At 42.5% G+C, this 22,424-nt stretch overlaps 1 protein-coding gene across 2 annotated transcripts in view; it reads right to left on the bottom strand.

The window, feature by feature from the left end:
* The window catches only part of rad51 (RAD51 recombinase), a 147,974-nt gene that overhangs the window by 57,096 nt on the left and 68,454 nt on the right, over window positions 1-22,424 (bottom strand). For both annotated transcript variants that reach the window (XM_068039648.1, XM_068039649.1), the window contains exon 4: window positions 10,390-10,507. In XM_068039648.1, coding sequence (XP_067895749.1) covers window positions 10,390-10,507 — 118 coding nt within the window. The remainder of the gene's footprint in view (window positions 1-10,389; window positions 10,508-22,424) is intronic.

The following is a 22,424-nucleotide window of genomic DNA, read 5'->3' as shown; positions in this document are numbered from 1 at the left end:
CCTGTGTGAAGTTCAAAATACACAGAATTAAGGGCTTTTCACTCCCACTATCTCAACAATTTTGAAGCTCAAACTTGGATCAATCCAGAAAGAGTAGAAGACTTGTACTTGCAACCTGCTGGGCAATTATCTAAGAGTCCACAATAAAGTCAGAATTTTACATTTGCCATTTTTTCAAATAACAAAGTCAGCAGTAACAAGTCTCCTTAACCAACCCATCCTACACATCAGATTCTCACACATGCAAATTAAGGGGATGGAGGCGATAGTAGCAGCAGCAGCCGCCTCCAAGCAATCAACTGTTCTCCTTTCCTGCATCTCTTAAACCCAGTTATGAAGCTGCCTCTGGCATTAAAGGGCTTTGCCTTCACAAATGCCAACATGTTGAGCCATAAATGAAAACCGGGTGCCTTTGAGAGCCCAGCTGCTTTAGTAATGCTTTCTTTGGTGCTCTTAAAAGCCTTCCAGCATAGTATCTGCCAAGGTTATTAAGAAGATTTGCTGTTCTAAATGAGATTTCTTGGAGCCTAGATTGCAGATTAAGCAAAAAGCCGAAATACTGAGCCAGACATATCTACAAAGTATCACTTGGACTGCAGTATACTATAACTCCTACAAGATGTAGTCCCCATCTTTAAAAAAGTGACAAGACAGACACGGACGACTATAGGCTGATTAATTTCACATCAGTAATAGGAAAGATGTTTGAGGGAATCATCAGGGCGGCACAGTGGCGCAGTGGTTAGCACCGCAGCCTCACAGCTCCAGGGACCTGGGTTCGATTCCGGGTACTGCCTGTGTGGAGTTTGCAAGTTCTCCCTGTGTCTGCGTGGGTTTTCTCCGGGTGCTCCGGTTTCCCCCCACACGCCAAAAGACTTGCAGGTTGATAGGTAAATTGGCCATTATAAATTGTCACTAGTATAGGTAGGTGGTAGGGCAATATAGGGACAGGTGGGGATGTTTGGTAGGAATATGGGATTAGTATAAATGGGTGGTTGATGTTCGGCACAGACTCGGTGGGCCGAAGGGCCTGTTTCAGTGCTGTATCTCTAATCTAATCTAAAAATCTAATATGATTGCTACGATAGAGAAGGAATTACTAGGGACACCCAACATGGTGGATGAGGGAAGCCCAGAGGATATTATCCACTTAAGACCTTCAAAAAGCTAATGGGAATCGGGGGGGGAAACTGAAGTCATACCTAGAACAAAAGGAATATGGGACCAATCATCTCAGTCCAGAACATTGCTGCAGGAGTTCCTCAGGGCTGGGTCCTTGGCCCAACCATCTTCGTCTGTTTCATCAATGACCTTCCCTCGATCACTAGGTTGGAAGTAGGGCTGTTCACTGCTGATCGCAGAGTTCAATTCCATTTGCACCTCCTCAGCTAATGAGGCAGTCGCTTTCTCATGTGGAAAGACCTGGACAACATTCAGGCTTAGGTTGTTAAGCAGCAAGTAACACTCGCAGCACAAAGCTGCCAGGCAATGACCATCTCCCACAGTAGTGCGCCTAACCACCAGCCCTTGACTGTCAATGATATTACCACCTCCAAGTCCCCGTCAACATCCTGAATGTCACTACTGACCAAAAACTTAACTGCAACAGCCACATTAATACTGGACACAGGTCTGTCAAATATGAAATAAATATAAATCTTAAAAATTTAATCCATTAGAACAGTGTATAGTTTTAAAACTCCAGAAAGATGTGGATCAAAAGTCTCCAACTGATTTTATTGGTAAGGCTTATTAAATAAACTAGGACTTATGATAATTGTACATTAACTAGTTTTTTTTTCAAATTCCTTCATGAGAAGTGAGCATTGCTGGCAAGGCAGAGATGGCGCTGTGTTAATGTCACTGAATAAGTAATCCAATGACCCAGGGGACAAGGGTTCAAATCCCACCAGGGCAGCTGGTGGAATTTAAATTCAGTTAATTAATTAATAAGAATCAAATTGAAAGCTAGTCTCAGTGATGGTGCCATGAAACTATCAGCAATTGTCGTAAAAATCCATCTGGTTCACTAATGTCCTTTAGGCAAGGAAATCTGCCATCCTTACCTGGTCTGGCCTACATGTGACTCCAGACCCACAGCAATGAGGTTGACTCTTAGTTAACCTCTGAAATGGTCTGGCAAGCCTCTCAGTTGTCAAGGACAATTAGGGATGGGCAACAAATGCTGGCTTTGCCAGCGATGCAGACATCCCATGGAAGATTTTCTTTTAAAAGTGCCCTTGTTAATTGCATTCAGGTGATAGGCATTAATTGGAGACCCACCTGGTGGTGGTTGGAGGAGCACAATATGTAAAGCATCTCTCGGAAAATAAAAAGTTTGTAGGTGTATAAAGACTAGGCTCCAGTTCTATCCTCCACCGCCTGGCTATCTGAGTTGTAACATTGATTTGCACAAAAAAAAGTGTAGATTCTCTATGCACAGGGCTGGGAGGTGCACTTTGGTACTTGTGGCAATAGTAGCCTCTTGCATGATATAGAAAAACATTCATTCAGTGGATGCAGTTACTACCTCAAAGTGATGTACACCATATTTTGCATATAATAAACAGCATTAAAGCTATAAACTAGGATGTTCTCACTTAAAACCGTACACCAAATACACATTTAACTGGAATAAATTAGGTAACTTTATAGTGTTGTTGACTGCAAACAGCAAAACAGACACTTGTATTTGATTAGATATTTTATCTGTCCAAACACGAGGAAAAAAATCTACTTCGGCAGTTAGAAAGGTAAACATACACACTCTTTATGTAGCCTGCATGCCAGCACAAATAATGTTTTGTGGTAGAACAGGCATGTTTCTTGAACCACAATCAAACATGTGGTAAATACTGTTGGAAGGCAGGCCACTCTTTAGTGATCGTACTGTTATGCCCTTGCTTGCTTTTCTTTCCTTCTCCTCCTCTTCCTCTCACATCAACACAACCATCAATAAGGAATCAGATCACCACAGGTTTAAAATCTGGGGATAATGTCATTTAAAATTTCGCCTATTAATTTCCAAACATAAAAACTATTTAGGATAATTGCATACTGTCCACGCACTGTTATTTTTGTAAGTCTGGTTACAAATTGTATTTATGGGTGCAATATTCACTCGAGATTGTTGGTGTGCAACATCCTAAATAGTAATTATAAATGCAATATTGAACATGCGAAATTTTGCATTTCCCATCTATAAAAAAAATCAAGATGATAGTAAAGCTTAAATATTAATATCTTATATAATTAGGATTAATACACTGCATGTGCAATATACACCAGTGATTCAAAAAGCAATAGCTCAAGTTTTTTTTATATTCATTCATGGGATGCCAGCGTCACTGGCAAGGCCTGCATTTACTGCCCATTCTTAGTTGCTCTCGAGAATGTGGTGGTGAGCTGCCTTCTTGAACTGCTGCAGTCCTTGTGGTGTAGGTACACCAACAGTGCTGTTAGAAAGGGAGTTCCAGGATTTTGATCCAGTGACAGAGAAGGAATGGCGATATAGTTCCAAATCAGAATGCTATGTGGCTTGGAGGAGAACTTGCAGGTGATGGTGTTCCCATGCATCTGCTGCCCTCGTCCTTCCAGATAGTAGAAGTCACAGATTTGGAAGGTGCTGTCCAAGGAAGTTTGGTGAGTTGCTACAGTGTGTCTTGTAGATGGTACACACTGCTGCCACTGTGCGTCAGTGGTGAAAGGAGTGAATGTTGAAGGTGGTAGGTGAGGTGCCAATCAAGCAGGCTGCTTTGTCCTGGATGGTGTTGAGCTTCTTGAGTGTTGTTGGAGCTGCACCCATCCAGGCAAGTAGAGAGTATTCCATCACATACCTGACTTGTGCCTTGTAAATGGTGGACAGGAATTGGGGAGACAGGTGGTTAGTTATTCGTCGCAGAATTCCCAGCCTCTGACCTGCTCTTGTAGCCACAGTATTTATGTGGCTGGTCCAGTTCAGTTTCTAGTCAATGGCAATCCCCAGGATGTTGATAGTGGGGATCTAGCGATGGTAATGCCATTGAATATCAAGGAAAGATGGTTAGATTCTCTCATGTTTGAGATGGTCATTGCCTGGCACTTGTGTGGCACGAATGTTACTTGCCACTTATCAGCCCAAGCCTGGATGTTGTCCAGGTCTTGCTGCATCTGGACACTGACTGCTTCAGTATCTGAGGAGTTGTGAATGACGCTGAACATTGTGCAATCATTAGCAAACATCCCCACTTCTGACATTATGGAGAGAAGGTCATTGATGAAGCAGCTGAAGATGATTGCGCCTAGGACACTACCCTGAGGTACTCCTGCAGTGCTATCCTGAGACAGAGATGAGTGACTTCCAACAACTACAACCATCTTTCTTCGTGCTAAGTATGACTCCAACCAATGGAGAGTTTTCCCCGATTCCTATTGACTCCAGTTTTGCTAGGGCTCCTTGATGCCATTCTCAGTCAAATGTTGCCTTGATGTCAAGGGCAGTCACTCTCACCTGAGCTCATTTATCCATGTTTGGACCAAGGCTATAATGACGTCAGGAGCTGAGTGGCCCTGGCAGAACCCAAACGGAGCGTCAATGAGCAGGTTATTGCTGACCAAGTACCACTTGATAGTACTGTCAACGACCCCTTCCGTCACTTTGCTGATGATCAAGGGTAGACTGATAGGGTGATAATTGGCTGGGTTGGATTTGTCCTGCTTTTTGTGGACAGGACATACCTGGGCAATTTTCCACATTGCTGGGTAGATGCTAGTGTTGTAGCTGTACTGGAACAGCTTGGCTAGGGGCGCAGCTAGTTCTGCAGCACAAGTCTTCAATACTATTGCCGGAATGTTGTCAGGGCTCATAGCCTTTGCAGTATTCAGTGACTTCAGCTGTTTCTTGATATCACGTGGCGTGAATCAGATTGGCTGAAGGCTGGCATCTGTGATGCTGGGTAAAGGCCTGCTACCCAACCCAAACCTGATGGGACCCAACGACATGTGTCGGGTTGAGGTTGGGTCGGGCCCAGCATTTGTACTCGGGTCAGGTCGGGTTGAGTCTGGGTCATGCTCGGGCCTGATGCGCACAGTAAGTGCTCTGCTGGAAAGTATTAAAAATAAAAAACTTAGCTGAGCTGGAAGTCCGGGACGAAACGGAGTCTGCGCAGTGAGCGAGTGACGTCACTATGATGTCATCACGCATGCGCTGCAGCTTCGTGGAGCTTCCCATTCGGAAGGTGAGTAAAGGGTTGGTTAGGTCAGGCTTGGGTCAGACTGAGTGGGGTCGGGCTCGGGGCGAAATTGGAGGGATTCAGGCCGGCTCGGGCTCGGGTCTATTGTGGATCGGTCGGATTTGGGTCGGTTCTTTTTCCCCAACCTGAGCAGGCCTTTAATGCTGGGGACCTCAGGAGGAGGCAAAGATGGATCATCAACTCCGCACTTCTGGCTGAAGATGGATGCAAATGCTATGGCCTTGCCTTTTGCACTGATGTGCTGGGCTCCCCCATCATTGCAGCTACAAGCCCAATATTAGAAAAATATTTAAATAAAAATAACAACTTTCCTTCACCTCAATTTAAAACTGCTGGTACAAAAACTCAGTTTACTATAAAAGTACAACTCTAAAATATATTGGTGTAAATTACAACAATCCGTTAGATTTTATTTGAATCCTAAGCAAGGACCTTGTGTAAATTACTGGTTTGTATTCCAACTGCGCAATGAAAATCAGATGCACAAACCGGTAAGAATATTAAAATTTCAAAGCCTTCTGGATATCAACACCTGTAATCCTTAAAAAGTACAACTGAAAAAGACCTCTCACCACAAGCACCTAAGCAATGAAATCTTAGAAGCACACTTCATTTTCTACAATTTTTAGTGACATTTGTAACTCATCAAGGCATAACTCATTAGTCATACAGAATAGTGCACAAGTTGTCCCCACCCCTCAAATATCTTGCAGACTGTATAAGCATGAAGCATTTTTGGGTAGAGTGGACCATAAACTATATACAGAAAGAAAATATTTTTTTTTCTATAGTGTCTTTCACAACCTCAGGATGTCCTAAAGCACTTTACAACAAAGAAATGCTTCTGAAGTGTCATCACTGTTGTAATGTTGGAAACAGCAGCCAATTTACACACAGCAAGGTCCCATAAAAAGTAACTTTTTTTTTTAATTGACCTTCGTTGAGGTATGAATGCTGGCCAGGACATCAGGGAGACCTGCCTTAATTTTCTTTCCAATACTGCCATGGGACCTTTTACGTCACCTGAGGGAGCCAACAGGGCCTCAGTTTAATGTCTCATCCGAAAGACTGCAACTCCAAAGCGTCAGCCTACATTTTGTGCTCAAATTCCTACAGTGGCACTTGAACCCACAAACTTCTCAACTCAGGGGTGACAGTAAAGCATACTGTAATTTAATAACGTCTTCAGCCTTCCAACTCCAGTAGTGCTACATTATACAGCCATAAGAGTACGTAGCACTCAATGCTCCACACTGCCAAGTTCAAGACTCGTTTAAAAGTTAACCTAGTTCCTTCACTTCTGCTTCACTATTCTAATGTCTAGAGCTTTTTCCACTATAGAAGGGTCTCTTGCATGATGCTATTTTTCTTGTCTGTTTCCTAACAGCATAAGAATCAACTTCCAGCAGGTACTCTCCAATTCAGAAGTTAGTGTCCTGATGACATTTTGTATCCAAGTCAACACTGTGGTAAAAATTTGATCAAGAACCGAACACTGGCTGCAAATTGTTTAAGAACTCTGTTATTCTGGATTTAAGCAGAAATTCTGCTTAAAATGACTCTTTTTGGATTTTGATGAAAGGCAACCAATATCAGTTCCAAGGAGTGCAACAACCTTTCACAACTCTTTTCAACAGAGGCTCTTATGCTACAATGGATTCAAATAGTTAAAGTCTTATCACTCTTCCCAGTACTTCAACCCCAGACTCTTACCAGTCCCTACCTATGCCACGATAACATTTCCATTTCCCACATCAACAGTCCGTATAGCATCTCCACATTTTCAATTTAATACCAATTTTTAAATCAGTGTATTGTAGGGAACTACATTGAGACTGGCCAAACTCAGTTCACACAAGACACTTCTAGCTAACATAGAGAGAAGAATCATTTGAATTATGCTTGAACCTAGATTGCAAGGGTGAGAAGAATTACATCGCTGTTACCACACAGAAGCAAATTACTTGGTCCAGCCACTCTGTGTTGGTGTTTATCCTCCATATAAACAATAGTCCTAATTCCATTCCAGTCTGTTTCAATATACCCTCTTCCAATCCTTCATTATTTAAAACACCTGCCAAATCCCCTGTAATTTTCTCTGTTCCATCAAAAACGGCACCAATTTTCTAAGATAATAAAAACCAGAAATGCTGGAAATACTCAGCAGGTCTGGCAGCATGTGGAGAGAGAAGCAGAGTTAACGTTTCAAGTCAGTGACCCTTCTTCAGAACAGATTTTCTAAGTCTTTGTTCAGATTTGCATTTCTTCACACCCCATAGCATCCTACAGAATCTGTGGTATACGCTGTATATTGCCATAGGGACACAGGAACAAGAGTAGGTCACTTAACACCTGGAGCATGTTCCTCCATTCAGTGAAATCATGGCTGACATGCGACCTAACTCCATACACCTGACACTGCCCCATATCCCTTAGATTTTTGTTAACCAAAAATCTATCAATCTCAAACTTAAAATTAACAATTGATCTTGCATCAATTGCCCATGGCAGAAGACAATTCCAAATTCTACCACCTTTTGTGTGTAAAAGTGTTTTCTAAATTCACTCCTGAAAAGTCTACCTCTAATTATTAGACTATACCCCATCTCAACCAGCAGAAATAGCTCCTCTCTATCTACCCTATCTGTTCCCCTTAGTATCTCGAAATATATAATCAAATCATTCCTTAACCTTCTAGATTACAGGGAATGCAACCCTAGTTTGTGCAATTGCTCCTTGTAATTTAGCCCTTGGAGTCCAGGCATCATGCTGGTAAATCTATGCTGCACTCCTTCCAAGGCCAATATATCCTTCCTATGGCGTGTTGCCCAGACTGCTCACCGTACTCCAGGTGTGGTCTAACCAGGGCTTTGTATAGCTGAAACGTGACTTCTTTCCCTTGTTTTCTAGTCCTCTGGAGATAAAGACCAGCATTCAATTTTCCTCCAGTCTCAAGACAGTTGCCAGGGAGAGGTATGGACCCAGTGCCAAGGAAACTGAATTTGTGATGGGGACTGAAGACAATAACTTTTGTCTTCCCAATATTTAATTGGAAGAAATTTCTGCTCATCCAATACCGGATGCCATACAGTCAGACAATTTAGAAACAGAGAAAGGGCCAAGATAGGCAGAGGAGATGTGGAGCTGGCATACTGTTAGCATGTAGATGAGAAAAAAAAGGGGTCAAGGATAGATCTTTGGGGGATACCAGAGTTAACGGTGAGAGAGCAAGAAAAGCCAGGTGATTTTCTGGCTACGAACGGATAGATAATAATGAAATCAAGCAAGTGCAATCTTACCCAGTCGGGTGACAATGGAGCAGAATTTCATGGTCAACCGTGTGTCAAAGGCTGCAGACAGATTGAGGACAAGGAGGTGGAGGGATAGTTTATCTTTGTTAGTCAGCTGGGATGTCATTTGTGACTTTCACAAGAGCCATTTCGGACAGGGTCGGAATCCTGATTAGAGGGGTTCAGGCAATAAGTTCCAAGAAAGATGGAAATGAATTTGTGAGCCAACAACACATTCAAGGTCTTGAAGGAAAGGACGTTCATGGTGAGGAGGTACCTTGCAGGAATGTGTTTGTTTTTTTTGAGGAAAGTGCTGACAGTGGCAGTTTTTGAGGAGAAAGAACAGTTGATAATGTCAGCTAACATGGGAGCCAGGAAGGGAAGTTGAATAGTCAACAGTAGGAATAGGGTCTAGAGAGTAAGAGTTGCATTCCATCGACAATATGAGCTGAGAAAGAGCATAAGCGGATATAGGAGAGAAACCAGGGAAAGATGCAAATTCAAGATTAGGGCAAAGGGGAACTTTAAAGGAAGTTAGGCCCAGTTGGCTAACGAAAGGGAGGGGATGCAGCAGAAGTAGCTAAATGGATAGCCTCAATCTTGATAACAAAAAGCTCATGAGCTCATTGCACACATTGTTGGAGATGAGGGTGGAAGAAACAGGGGAGGGTGGTTTAAGAGGAGGAGTGATGTGTTATCTTTGCCTTTCTGGATGATCTTTGAATAATGGGCTTGTTTTAGTGACAGAGAGCATTGCCCGATAATGCTTTAAGCAGTCTAGTCAGACCTGGCAATGAATGGTTAAACCAGTTTTTCGCTAAAGACGTTCAAGTCCACCTCCCGTAGACTTAAGGGAGTGGAGATGAGGGTTATACTGGGGGAACAATTAGGGCAAGAATGAATAATAGTTCTATTGGGGAAAAGGGCATCAAAAGTGGTAGAGAGGGTGTGATTTAACAAACAAATAGCTACAGCGATGCCTCGATGAGTTAAAGGTCAAAGGCTAGATAATTGTGAATTTGAGAGTGCAGTGATAAGTGACTTGAGACACAGACTTTTTTTTCTTCAGGGTCAGCCACAGAAAAAAAGTGGGCTTGCGGATAGATAGTGCGACAAGGAAATGATCAGAGATTGCCTTATCAGTGATGACAATATGGATAGCGAAAGATGACAAGATTGAAGGGGTGGCATTATATGTGGGTAGGAGAGTTTATATGGAGGGGGAGATTTGGAGAGGAAAGGAAGGCAGTAAACTCAGAAGAGAGAAGTGCTTAGAAGGAAGTTGAAATCACCGAGAATAAAAAGTCATTCAGAGGAAAGCAGAAAAGATATCATACTGAGAAATTTGGAGTGATATTTGGGTGGGCCTTAGAATCCTTAGAACAAGGATTCTAAGTAAGAGATGTGAAGGGTGGAACAAGGTGATATGCTCAAAGGAGGTGTTGCCAGAAATAGGGGGACATATAAGGGCTACATCACTGTCGTGATAGTTTGAGTGGGGCAAGTGGTGGAAGGTATAGCCAGGTAGGGAAGCCTCATTAAAGGGAAAGATGTCATCACTTCTTAGGCACGTCTTGATCAAGGCCATAATGTCAGTGTGATCGTCCACAATAAGCTCATGCATGGTAAGGGCTCTATTAGCAAGTGAATGTACATTCTGGAGGAAAATGGGGAGAGGAGCAGTGATAATCTATCATAGGATCAAAGCTACGAGTGATGGTAAGGAGGATGGTGAGATTAGCTCCCAGGAGGTGCACAGGGCAGGGAGAGAATAGGATATGGAAATCGCTTTTGCTTCAATTCATTCAATGCCTCCCGCTCTACTACCCCAACATATAGAAGCTTTTGAAGAAAATTGTGATATACACCTTGTAGAAGTTTATCAAGTTCCTTAGACCCTGTTGTGACCTGAATGATTTCTGAGCGCCTCTGGTGGAACTCTGTAGCTGTAGTAAAGCCCATCGGCACCAGTTTAGCTGCTTCAGCCTAAAGGAAAAGAAAACAAAAGATATGACTAGGTAACAACTGTGCGATATGGGGAGGACATTCAAATTTAACTACACGGCTCATAGTGAAATGTTAATAAAAGCTATACATTTCCTTTATAAACACAAAAGTCCCCAAACTCTGCCAACCTCAGTAAACATTCACTGACATGGGCACAGAAATACCCTTAGAATCATAATTAAATCCAGAAACTATATTTCTATCTCCAATTTCTCGAGAGTTCAATATTGGATTCAAAGACTAAAATCTGATAAAATATTGGTTTTAGCAATAATGTTCTGCCTTTGGGTGTACTTAGCCTACTTTGTTTATATGATCGTGCATTTACTAAATGTGCTGGTGCCAGACCAATACAGCACCACTCACAAACAAGATTTATTTGATTTCCAAGAGCTGCCTGCTTGGAACGCAATATGGCCATTGGACTGTTTGAGTATGCTTGAGATCTTCAAAATATTCCTAAGTCACGATATAGGTTATTTTTGCTCACAATGCATTTTTAGATTAAAGAGAAATATCACAGAAACCCAAGAGTCAAAGCTCAAGTCCAAGAGCAACAAGGCTGGCTTGTTACAGGAGAAAGTAAAATATAAGCGAGAACTATTAATGGTAAGAGAAAAAAATCTTTCATGACCACAGAATGCCACAAAACACTTCACAGCCACTGAATTACTATAAAAGCGTAGTCACATTTGTTTGTTTGTAAGCAAACTAAACAGTTTATTTACATACAGGAAGGTTTCAGTAACAGTAATGAGATAAATAGCCAGTTAACTAAAGTAGCTGAGATTGGTCTCCTTAGAGCACAATGTTATCCAGAGATTTAACAAAGGTGTTCAAAATTATGAGGGATTTTGATTGAGTAAAAAGGGAGAAACTATTTCTATTGGCAGGAGGGGCAGTAACCAGAGGACACTGATGTAAGATAATTAGAAAAAAGAACCGGAGCAGAGATGAGTTTTTTTTTTTTAAACGGAGCTAGTCATTATGATTGGGAATGCACTGCCTGATAGGGTGGTGGAAGCAGATTCAATAACTTCTAAAAAGCAATTGGAAAAATACTTGATGGGGAAAAAATTGCAAGGCTATGGGGTAACAGCAGGGAAGAGGGACTAATTTGGATAGCTCTTTCAAAGTGATGGCACAGCCATGATGCAAACACTCAGCAGATCAGTCAGCATTTGTGGGGAGAGAAATAGCTAACATTTCAGGCCAATGACCTTTCATCAGAATTGAAAGATGCTGGGAATCAACAGCCTTTATGCAAGTACTGAGCCAAGGAAAGAACAAAAAAGGGAAAGGTTTGTGACGGGTGGAGGGCAGGAGGGTTTAAATAACAAGGGATGATGGTGCAAAGTAAAAAGAAAAGTTGACAGAACAAATATGGAAACAGGAGATAGGTGTAAATAGCTGCAGAATATTCAAATGGAAGCAGTGATTAAGATCTAAAGTTTCTGATTTTGAGGTCAGAAGGCTGTGAAGTGTATAATGGTGGCAACTTTTGCCTGTTTACGCTTCTGTGAAATGCCTTGGGTCATATTCCTATGTTAAAATGTGTCTACATAAGTTTAAGTTGTTGTTGCACTCAAGTATCAACCTGGATTGTGTACTCAAGTCCTGGAATGGGGCTTGAATCCAACAACCTTCTGAAGGCAAGACAATAAAAAAGCAAACCAAACACTGGTGTTTATTTCTAGAGGGATAGTATTGAAAAGTAGGGAAGTTATGCTAAACCTGTATCAAACCTTGGTTAGATCACACTTAGAGTACTGCCTTCAGTTCTGGCCGGCATATTATAAAAAGGATATAGAGGCACTGGAGAGGGCCAGAGAAGATTTACAAGGATGATACCACAGATTGAAGGTTTTGGGCAAGAGATGCAGAGGGAATATGAGAAAGAACTTTTCAACGCAGCGGGTGGCAATGACCTGGAACTCACTGCCCACAAGGGTGGTGGAAGTGAAGACAATAAATGATTTCAAAAGGAAATTGGACGGCCACTTGAAGGAAATAGACTTGCAGGGCTTCAAGGATCAAGCGGGGGGAGTGGGACTGACTGAATAGCTCTGTGGAGCGCCAGCATGGGCTCAATGGGCAGAATGGCCTCCTTTTGTGCCATAAATGACTCTATGCATGGGTATTCATATCAAGAAAGATGAACAGGGTGGGCCTCTTTTCTCTTGAAAAAAAGGCGGCTCAGCGGTGACCTAATAGTGGTCTTTAAAATTATGAAAAGTTTTGATAGAGTGAATAGAAAGAGAATGTTTCCACTTGTGGGGAAGAGCACAACTAAAGGCCATCAATAAAAGATAGTCACTAAGAAATCCAATAGGGAATTCAGAAGAAACTTCTTTACCCAAAGAGTAGTGGAAATGTGGAAGTTGTTACCACAGGAAGTGATTGAAGCAAATAGATGTATTTAAGGGAAAGCTAGACAAGAACACAAGGGAGAAGGGAGGAGGGTTACCCTGACAGATTTAGAGGAGGAAAGAAGGGAGGAGGCTCAGTAGAGCATAAACGCCAACATGGACTTATTTTGAATAGACAACCAGATTTCCTGTGGCAGTTTTTAAAAAAAGGGATGTTATTCCATGCAATACACTTATGCATTTTCCGGTCACTAACTAAACGGACTGTATAAGTCAATTCTGTTTTCAAATACTTGCATACCATATCAGATGACTGTACACAAGATGTACCAAACCGATAAGTGAGGCTTTTTTTAAGCGACCCTGGGGCAGCCATCATAGTTAGCTGGGGGTGAGTGGGAAAAAAAAGAACAGAATCATGGGGTTTTGTTGCATTCAGGGAGGGTCACCATAATGGGGCAGCTACCGTCTGGCAACACGAGATCCATAGAAAAGTTATGGCATAGAAAGAGGCCATTCAGCCCATCATGTCTGCGCCAGTTTGAAAAAACTAGCCACCTATTCTAATCCCACCTTACAGCACCTGGTCCGTAGCCTTGCAGGTTATAGCACTTCAGGTGCGGGTACAGGTTCCCGTCTTACTAGGCCCCTCATAATTTTGTACACCTTAATTAAGTCATGCCCTCAGCCTCCTCTGTTCTAAGGAAAACATCCCCAGCCTATCCAATCTTTCCTCATAGCTGCAATTTTCAAGCCCTGGCAACATTCTAATAAATCTGCTCTGTACTCTCTCCAGAGCAATTATGTTCTTCCAGTAATGTGGTGACCAGAACTATACGCAGTACTCCAGCTGTGGCCTAACCAGGGTTTTATACAGTTCCAGCATTTATATCCCTGCTTTTGTATTCTATACCTCAACCAATAAAAGAAAGCATTCCACATGCCTTCTTCACCACTCTATCTAACTGTCCTGCCATGTTCAGGGACCTGTGGACATACACTCCAAGGTCTCTCACTTCTTCTACCCCTCTCAATATCCTCCCACTTATTGTGTATTCCCTTGCTTTGTTTGCCCTCCACAAATACATTAACCTCACACTTCTCCAGATTGAATTAAATTTGCCATTTTTCCGTCCACTCGACAAAAACCATTGATATCATCCTGGAGTCTACAGCTATCCTCTTCACTATCAACTACATGGCCAATTTTTGTCTAATCTGCAAATCTCCCAATCATGCCTCCCACATTCAAGTCCAAATCATTAATATACAAACAGCAAGGGACCCAACACCAATTCTGTGTAACGCCATTGGAAATCGCTTTCCATTCGCAAAAATATCCATCGACCTTTACCCTTTGTTTCTTGTCACTGAGCCAATTTTGGATCCAACTTGCCACAATCCCCTGAATCCCATGGACTTTTACATTTCTGACCAGGCTGCCATGTGGAATCTAGCCAAATGCCTTCCTAAAATCCATGTAGACAACATCCACTGCACTACTCTCATCAATCCTCCTGGTTACTTACTCAAAAAATTCAATTGAGTTAGTAATACATGACCTTCCCTTAACAAATCCATGCTGACTATCCCTGATTACTCCGTGCCTTTCTAAGTGACAGTTTATTCTATCTGTCAGAATTGATTCTAATAATTTGCCCACTACTGAGGTCAGACTGACTGGTCTATAATTATCTGGCCTCTCCCTTGCACCCTTTTTAAATCAATGGTGTAACGTCCGCAGACCTCCAATCCTCTGGTACTCGCCTGTATCTGGTGAGGATTTGAAAATGATCCTCAGCACATCCGCCATTTCCTCCTTGGCCTTTTTTTTTTTAAAAACAGCCTGAATACAATCCATCGGACCCTGGTGATCTATCCACTTTCAAGGACGTCAGACCCTCTAGTACATCCTCTCGTATTATGCTCATCGTAACTAATATTTCACACTCCTCTTTAACTACAATGTCTGCATCATCCCTCTCCTTTGTGAAGACAGAGACAAAGTACTCATTAAGAACCAAGCCCACATCTTCTGCCTCCACACCTCTGACAGGCCTTATCCTTTCCTTAGTTATTCTCTTGCTTTTAATGTACTGATGAAAATCTGAGTTTTCCTTGATTTTACCTGTCAATTTTTTTTAATGTCCTCTCTTTGCTTTCCTAATTTCCTTATTTACTTCACCCCTGCACTTTCTATACTCCTCTATGCTTTCTAAAGTATTAAGATTTTTGTGACTCATAAGCTTTCTGTTTCTGTTTCATCTTGCCCTGTATGCTTCCAGATAACCAGGGGGCTCTAGATTTGGCAGTATCACCCTTTTTCTTTGACACTGTGCCCATAGAATCTCGCTTTTGAATGCCTCCCACTTGTTTGCCACTGATTTTCCTTCAAGTAGCCGTGTCCAGTCCACTTTCGCCAGATCATCCCCTCAGCTCGCTAAAATTTGCCTTCCTTCAATTTAGAACTTTTACTCCTGTTCAATTTTTGTCCTTTTCCATAATAATGCTCAATCTAACTGTATTATGCTCACCCACTGCTACTTCATCCACTTGCCCAGCTTCATTTCCTAAGACTAAATCTAGAATTGCGCCCCATCTCGCTGGGCTTGTTACATGCTGGCTAAAAAAGTTCTCTTGAATGCAGTTCAAGACTTTTGTGTCCTCTGTGCCCTTCACACTGTTGGCATTCCTCCAGATATTAGAGTAGTTGAAATCCCCAACTATTATTGCCCTATTGGTATTGCACTCAGAAATTTGCCTATCTCCCTCTTACTATTTGGGGGTTTACAGTACAATCCTAGTAGTGTGGCTGCCCTTTTTTTTATTTCTGAGCTCAACCACTATGGCCTCATTTGATGATTCATTTAGCAGATCATCCCTCTTCACAGCTGTATTTGATTCTTCAACCAATAATGCTATATTCCCTCTCTATCCTGCCTGAAAACTCCAGGGATGTTGAGCTACCATTTTTGCCCCCATTTAAGCCAAGTTTCCCTTACAGCAATGATATCATACTGCCATATGTCTATCTGTGCCCTCAGCTCCTCGGCTTTATTTGCTACATTTAAATAAATACCTTTTAACACTGTCAAATTCCTGTGCTGTACACTTTTTAAACTTTGACTTCTTCTGTCTTGCAGAGTCACACTCTAATTTTATGCCTCCCGTTCCCTGCTCTGAATTTGTCCTATCTGAAACTACTGTCGGGCTCCCAACCCCCTGCCAAACAAGTTTAAACCATCCCCAACAGCACTAGCAAACTTTCCTGCAAGGACATTCGCCCCAGGCCTGTTCATGTGTCGACCGTCTGGCTTGTACAGGTCCCACCTTCCCGAGAACCGGTCCCAATGCCCCAGAAATCTGAAGCCCTCCCTCCTGCACTACCTCGCCAGCCATACAGTCATCTGATGTATTTTCCTATTTCTATACTCACTAGCACGTGGCCTTGGGAGTAAACTGGAAATTACTACCTTTGATGTCCTGCTTGATGATCTCTTTCCTAACTCTCTAATCTTAGCCATCAGAACCTCATCCCTTTTTTCTACCTATATCATTGGTACCAATGTGGATATTGGTAGCCATTCTGGCTGCGCACCCTCGCCCTCCAGAATGCTCTGCACCCACTTGGTGATACCCATGACCATTGCACCAGGGAGACAACATACCATCCTGGAATCATGTCTGCAAACACAGAAGCACCTGTCTGTTCCCCTAACTATAGAATACCCTCCCACTTTTGCTCTCCTGTCTTTTCTCCCCTTTCCTGCACAGTTGAGCCACCCAATGCTCTGGTCACGTCTCTCTCTGCACTCTCCAGAGGAACCCTCTCCCCCATCAGTACCCAGACCTGAATACTGGTTAGAAAGTGGGAAATGTTAAGTTTACGCAGCGTTACTGGGTTTAGTTTGTAATATCTGATTTAACTCAGAGCAATGCAGACATCACACTTGTCTTAAGTAACCAACTGGTTTATTTACAACACATTAACTATAAAAATTCTCACAGGATTTCAGTACATGTCTTGAGAGCAGCCGGTATTCTATGGAAGCTTCCAGCAACCTCTTAGCTTCACTTTCACTCTGCAGCTCCATCCATAGGCTTAAGCAATCAAACACAATGAACACAGATAGTGGACAGACTGATCGATCAAATACTGTATTTTTCCCCCTTTTGACTGAAAACATTACTTTGTAAATTAAAGTATCCTAAACATCAAACTTATATACATCAAGTTACTTCTTAGTGTTCAACTTGTCTGTTTTCTTTAAGTACAGAAATAGTCCTCGAGATAGCGCGGTGTCTTAGGTCTTCGATTAGATTTACGAATTTGAGCTTGGTGAGGCGGATTATCAATATCATTCATAGGAAAAGGAACTGTATCCTCATGACCACGATCCTCAAAATATCCTGGTCTGCTCTCTAACAAACATGTCACATTTCACTTGCTGTTGTCAGCCAAAAGATAAGCATTTGTACCGAGCAAACATTTAATGTGCTTTGGACCTGATACTGATGAAGCAAGTTTGTGGTCATGATTTAGCTGTTTGATTCAAACCCAGTCTCCATCTTTAAACTGTGGCTCCCTTGCTCCTGTACATTTGTCAAAGTATGCTTTTGTTTTATTTTGTCGCTTTGCGATTTCATCTGCTTTCTCTCTGACATCCTCGTTAACTGGTAGTGGTGGCTTAAGAATGGTCAATGGCATGCGAAGGTTACGATCTATCCTAAGTTCGGCTGGTATCTTGTTGGTCAGAGAATGTGGGATGGATCAGTATGTGGAGTAGGATGTGAATGGACTGTTCAGTTGTTCTCCCCTCCGACATACTAGCTTTCAGACTTTCCTTTATCACCCTGTTGATCAGTTCAACGCCACCATTTGATTGTGGATTGTAGTGCGACGTCAGCTGGTGATGGATTCTGTAACTGGCTGGGAATTCCGTGAATTGACTTGAAATAAACTGCGCTCCATTGTCTGGAGTGATGGTCTCCGGCAAACCCCATTTTGTTAGTAACTTGCCCAGAATGTCGATGACTGAAGTGTTTGTAATAGAACTTGTTGTACCAATTTCCAGCCATTTGCTATGGAGATCATGAAAAACAAGCAAAAAAAATGTTCATTCCTCGGGGCTGCTTGCACTTGTCCAAAAATATCAACTTGAAGTTGTTGCCATGCTTTAGTTGACCATGGGCTCAGTTTTTAGGAGGCACAGGAAATGGTTTAACAGATATTTCACTGAGTGCACAAGCTACGCAGTTCCTAATGAACTCTTCTATATAGTGATCTATGCCTGGTCACCAGACTGCTTCACGGGATCGCTGTTTCATCTTTACGACACCCTCATGTCCTTCATGGGCAAGATGCAATACACGTCGCTGTAGTGCCTTTGGGATAACTGCCCGAGTGCCACGTGCAATACAGTTATTGCGAAACAATGCGAGTTTGTTTCATACTCTGTAAAAAGGGATCAGTTCTTCCTCTATTTCACGAGGCCACTCGGATTTGAGGTATTGCCTCACCTGCTGCAGTCTCTCTCTCTAACTCATCTTGTGCAACAAAATTCTCAGTCACGCGGGAAATCACCGTGATCACATAGTCTTCAACGTCGCAAGTTGCCTTGCTGTCACCAACACTATCTGCAACAGCATTACGGCTAAACATATCCGCTACTCGGTTGCGTGAACCCGCAAGGTACGCAACCTCGAAGTTATACTGATGTAGACGATCTGACCATCTGTAGATGCGTAGAGGTCGATGACCTGATCCTGACGTAGCTAATAATGTAGTCAACATTTGGCGATCGGTGCGAAGAGTAAACCTGCTACCAAAAAGATACATATGCCAATGATTCCTTGCATGGATACAGGCTCGTGTTTCTCACTCTACAGTAGAATATTCACATCAGTGTCCGACAATGGGCGTGGCGCATAAGCTATTGGCCGTTCGCATCCATCAGTGGACTGTGACAGTACAGTGCCAATTGCAGTTCCCAACGCATCTGTCGTGACATACATTTCGCATGTGGGCTGAAATGTGCGAGGACTGGTGGAGATGCTATCTTCACCACTAACGTTTCAAACGCTGATTGCTATGCGACAGTCCATTCCCATAATAAGCCTCTTTACGAAGTAGCTTCCGAAGAGGTTCTGCAATCTCTGCGTAATTAGGAACGAATTTATGATAGAAGTTGGTAGTGCCGAGAAACTATGCTTATTCTTTCACATTAGATGGTGTTGGAAGTGCCTGAAGGACTTTAACGTTGTCGTGTGTAGGTTTTGCTCCAGCTGTTGTCACTCTGTAACCTAGAAAGTCAATCTCAGATGTCGCAAATATGCATTTGTCCTTGTTGAGCATCAAGTTGTGTTTTATAAGTGCTGCTGATAATTGTTAATCATGTTCAGCTTTGTCCCTTCCATGGACGATGACATAGTCAAGTAGATTAAGCGTCCCATCAACATCAGACAAGACTGAAGAAACTATCTTCAGAAATGCACTTGGTGAAGTTAGAACATATGGCATTCTTCGGTACTGAAACACACCTTCATGAGTAACAAAAGCTGTAAGATATCGGCTTTGTTCTGCTAGAGGTATCTGAAGATAACTCCATCGCATATTAAGCTTTGTGAAGACTGTGGTGTCATGAAATGATGCTGACAGTTCTTGAATTGTAGGAAATGGATACTTGTCTGGTATGATAGCTTTGTTGACTGCCTTTAGGTCAATGCATAGTCACCATTTTTTCATCGTGCAATGACTAGATTTGATATCCATGACGATGAGTCGATTCGTTCAATGATACTTTCTGTTTCTCGTCGTTTCAGCTCCTGTGACACCAACACAGATTGCAAACGACAGCCATGTCAAACTTTGTGAAACTGGTCAAAATGATGTTTCGACGTGAGGAGAGTGAACACAGATAATGGACAGACTGATACAATCAAACCCTGATCAATCAAACACTACAGCATGCCCTCTGGGGAATCCTGTACTACCTGCCTTGTCCTTCTTGTCTGTCTGGCAGCCACCCTGTAATGCTGACTGTGCTCTCTTAAATATGCTCTCCACGTATCTCTCATCTTCGTGAATGCACCTCAGTGACACCAACTGCTCCTCGAGTTCAAAGATTCAGAGCTTGGGTTTTTGCATATGGTGGCACATGTAGTTGTCCAGGACATGGGTAGAACACAAGAAAATGGAGCAGAAGTTGACTATATGGTCCATCGAGCCTGTTCCGCCAATCAATACCATCATGGCTGATCTTGGGCTTCAATTCCACTTGCCTGTCTGCTCGCCATATCCCTAGATTCCCTGCAAGACCAAAAGTCCATCTATCCCAGCCTTAAATGTATTCAACGATGGAGCATCCACAAGCCTCTGAGGTAGAGTAATTTCTCCTCATCTGAGTTCTGAATGATCGGCCCCTTATCCTGAGACTGTGCCCCTGCGTTCTAGATTTCTCGACCAGCGAAACAACCTCTCAGCTTCTACCCTATCAAACCCTTTCAGAATCTTGAATGTCTCAATTAGATCGCCTCTCATTTGTCTACACTCCAGAGAATATAGACCCAATTTACTCAGCCTCTCAACATAGGACAACCCCCTCATCCTAGGGACCAATTTAGTAAATCTTCGCTGCACCGCCTCTAGTGCAAGTATATCCTTCCTTAAATGTGGAGACCAAAACTGCACACAGTATTCCAGGTGCAGTCTCACCAAAGCCCTGCACAATTTTTGTAAGACTTTATTCCTGCACTCTAATCCCCTTGCAATAAAGGCCAAAATGCATTCGCCTTCCAAATAGCCTGCTGCACCTGCATGTTAACTTTGTGCGTTCCTTATACAAGTACCCACAAGTTTCTTTGAACAACAATTACCAGTTTCACACCTTTTAAAAAATATTCTGCTTTTCTATTTTCACGACCAAAGTGAACAACTTCACATTTCCCTAGATTATATTTCATTTGCCATTTTGTTGCCCACTCACTTAACCTGTCTATATCTCTTTGCAGCCTCTCCATGTCCACCCCGCAGCTTACCTTTCAACCGAGCTTTATATCAGCAAACTTAGATACATTTGTCATGCTGGCCCCCACCTGCCAAGAATGATGTACACATTATTTCGCCACATGAACATTAAAACTTAAAATTGGTGCTGGGAAGAAAAGAGGGCCTATCACATGGAATTGCCAAGCCCCTGACTGGAAAGATATTTGCATGCTAAAAGACAGTGTTAGAACAAGGAATCCCAATACACAGAAGGAGTGGTCAGACCAGTTTAGTCACATGACTAACTGATTGTTGGGAGTTTTTTGAACTTGCTGAGAGAAAGAGCTCAGAGAGCTCTTGGCGCCTGGACTGAAAAGACCTCTTTCCTGTCTGCTCTCATCTTGCTCTCACCAACTTCAGAAACCATTGTAGACTTATGAACCCCAAGAGAGCAAAGTCTCCTACAATGAACAAGGTTTAAGAATACTGGGCCCCAACGAAAAAAAGACTACCGACAATCAAGAACTACAGCGAGCTTGAAGCACAGTAAAAACCCCTCTTCAGAGATTGCCTCAAACTTTATTTTATTTTTCCTCTGCACTTCTGTCTCCATTTGCATGTGCGTATCGCGCATGCATGCTAGCGTGGGGGGCATGTACCTGTAGGCGTTAACCGAATTAAGAGTTTAGTTTTAATAAATTTCACTTTTCTTCTTTAAACCTAAGGAAGTCTGTTTGTGCTCATTTTTTTGCCTTATAATTGGAAAGTGGTGAACAAGGATTCACCAAGGGGGAGCTCAAAACACAGTGTTTAAAAATTAAACCCTGTTACAATAAGACCAGGTGAAGACAGTAAAAGATCCCAAGACACCTTTCTCACCTGGTCGTACCATAAATTTGGGTGCTAGCGTCTGGTGTTTTACCCACAGACAAACGAGAGAAATTGGAAGTGGGAAGCCAAATTGTTCCCAATCAAAAAAGAGCAAGATCAATACAGGTTTTCTTCTGGGTGTGTGATTGAATACTAATGTGTCTGCAACTGAAGCGAGTAGCTTTCCAAGTCAGGGTGAAGTAACTTGGGATAAGTTAAAAGCACTGTCTACGGAGGAGTTGAGAAAAATGGCTGAGCAGTGTGGGATCACTGTACGTGGCAAGGCTAGAAAGTCTGAACTCCGAAGGCTAGTGGCCCACCATTTTTCCCTTGAATCTGAAGTAGTAGAAGCAGGGTTAGAAGTAGACCCAGACAGGGTACTGCTAACAAAGATACAACTGGAACAAAGGAAACTTGAATTAGAAGACAGGGAAAGAGAAAGAAATACAGAGAGACAGGAGAAAGGTGGGGGGGCAGGAGAGGGAGAAAGAGAGAGCCTTCCAGAAGGAATGGGAAGAGAAAGAGAGAGTCTTCCAAAAGGAAGGTGAAGAAAAGAAACAGAAAGACAAGAGAAGGAGCGAGAGAGAAAGAGAGAGAAAAAAAAAGAATATTCTAGAAAGAATCCGAAGAGAGAGCGCTCAAGCAGCTTGAGTTAGCTAGAGGGCAACAG

The sequence above is a fragment of the Heterodontus francisci genome, chromosome 9 (genome assembly GCF_036365525.1).
Source record: "Heterodontus francisci isolate sHetFra1 chromosome 9, sHetFra1.hap1, whole genome shotgun sequence".
NCBI classification, from domain to species: domain Eukaryota; kingdom Metazoa; phylum Chordata; class Chondrichthyes; order Heterodontiformes; family Heterodontidae; genus Heterodontus; species Heterodontus francisci.
The sequence above is the reverse complement of the archived record's forward strand: the minus strand, read 5'-3'. Positions and strand labels throughout refer to the sequence as shown.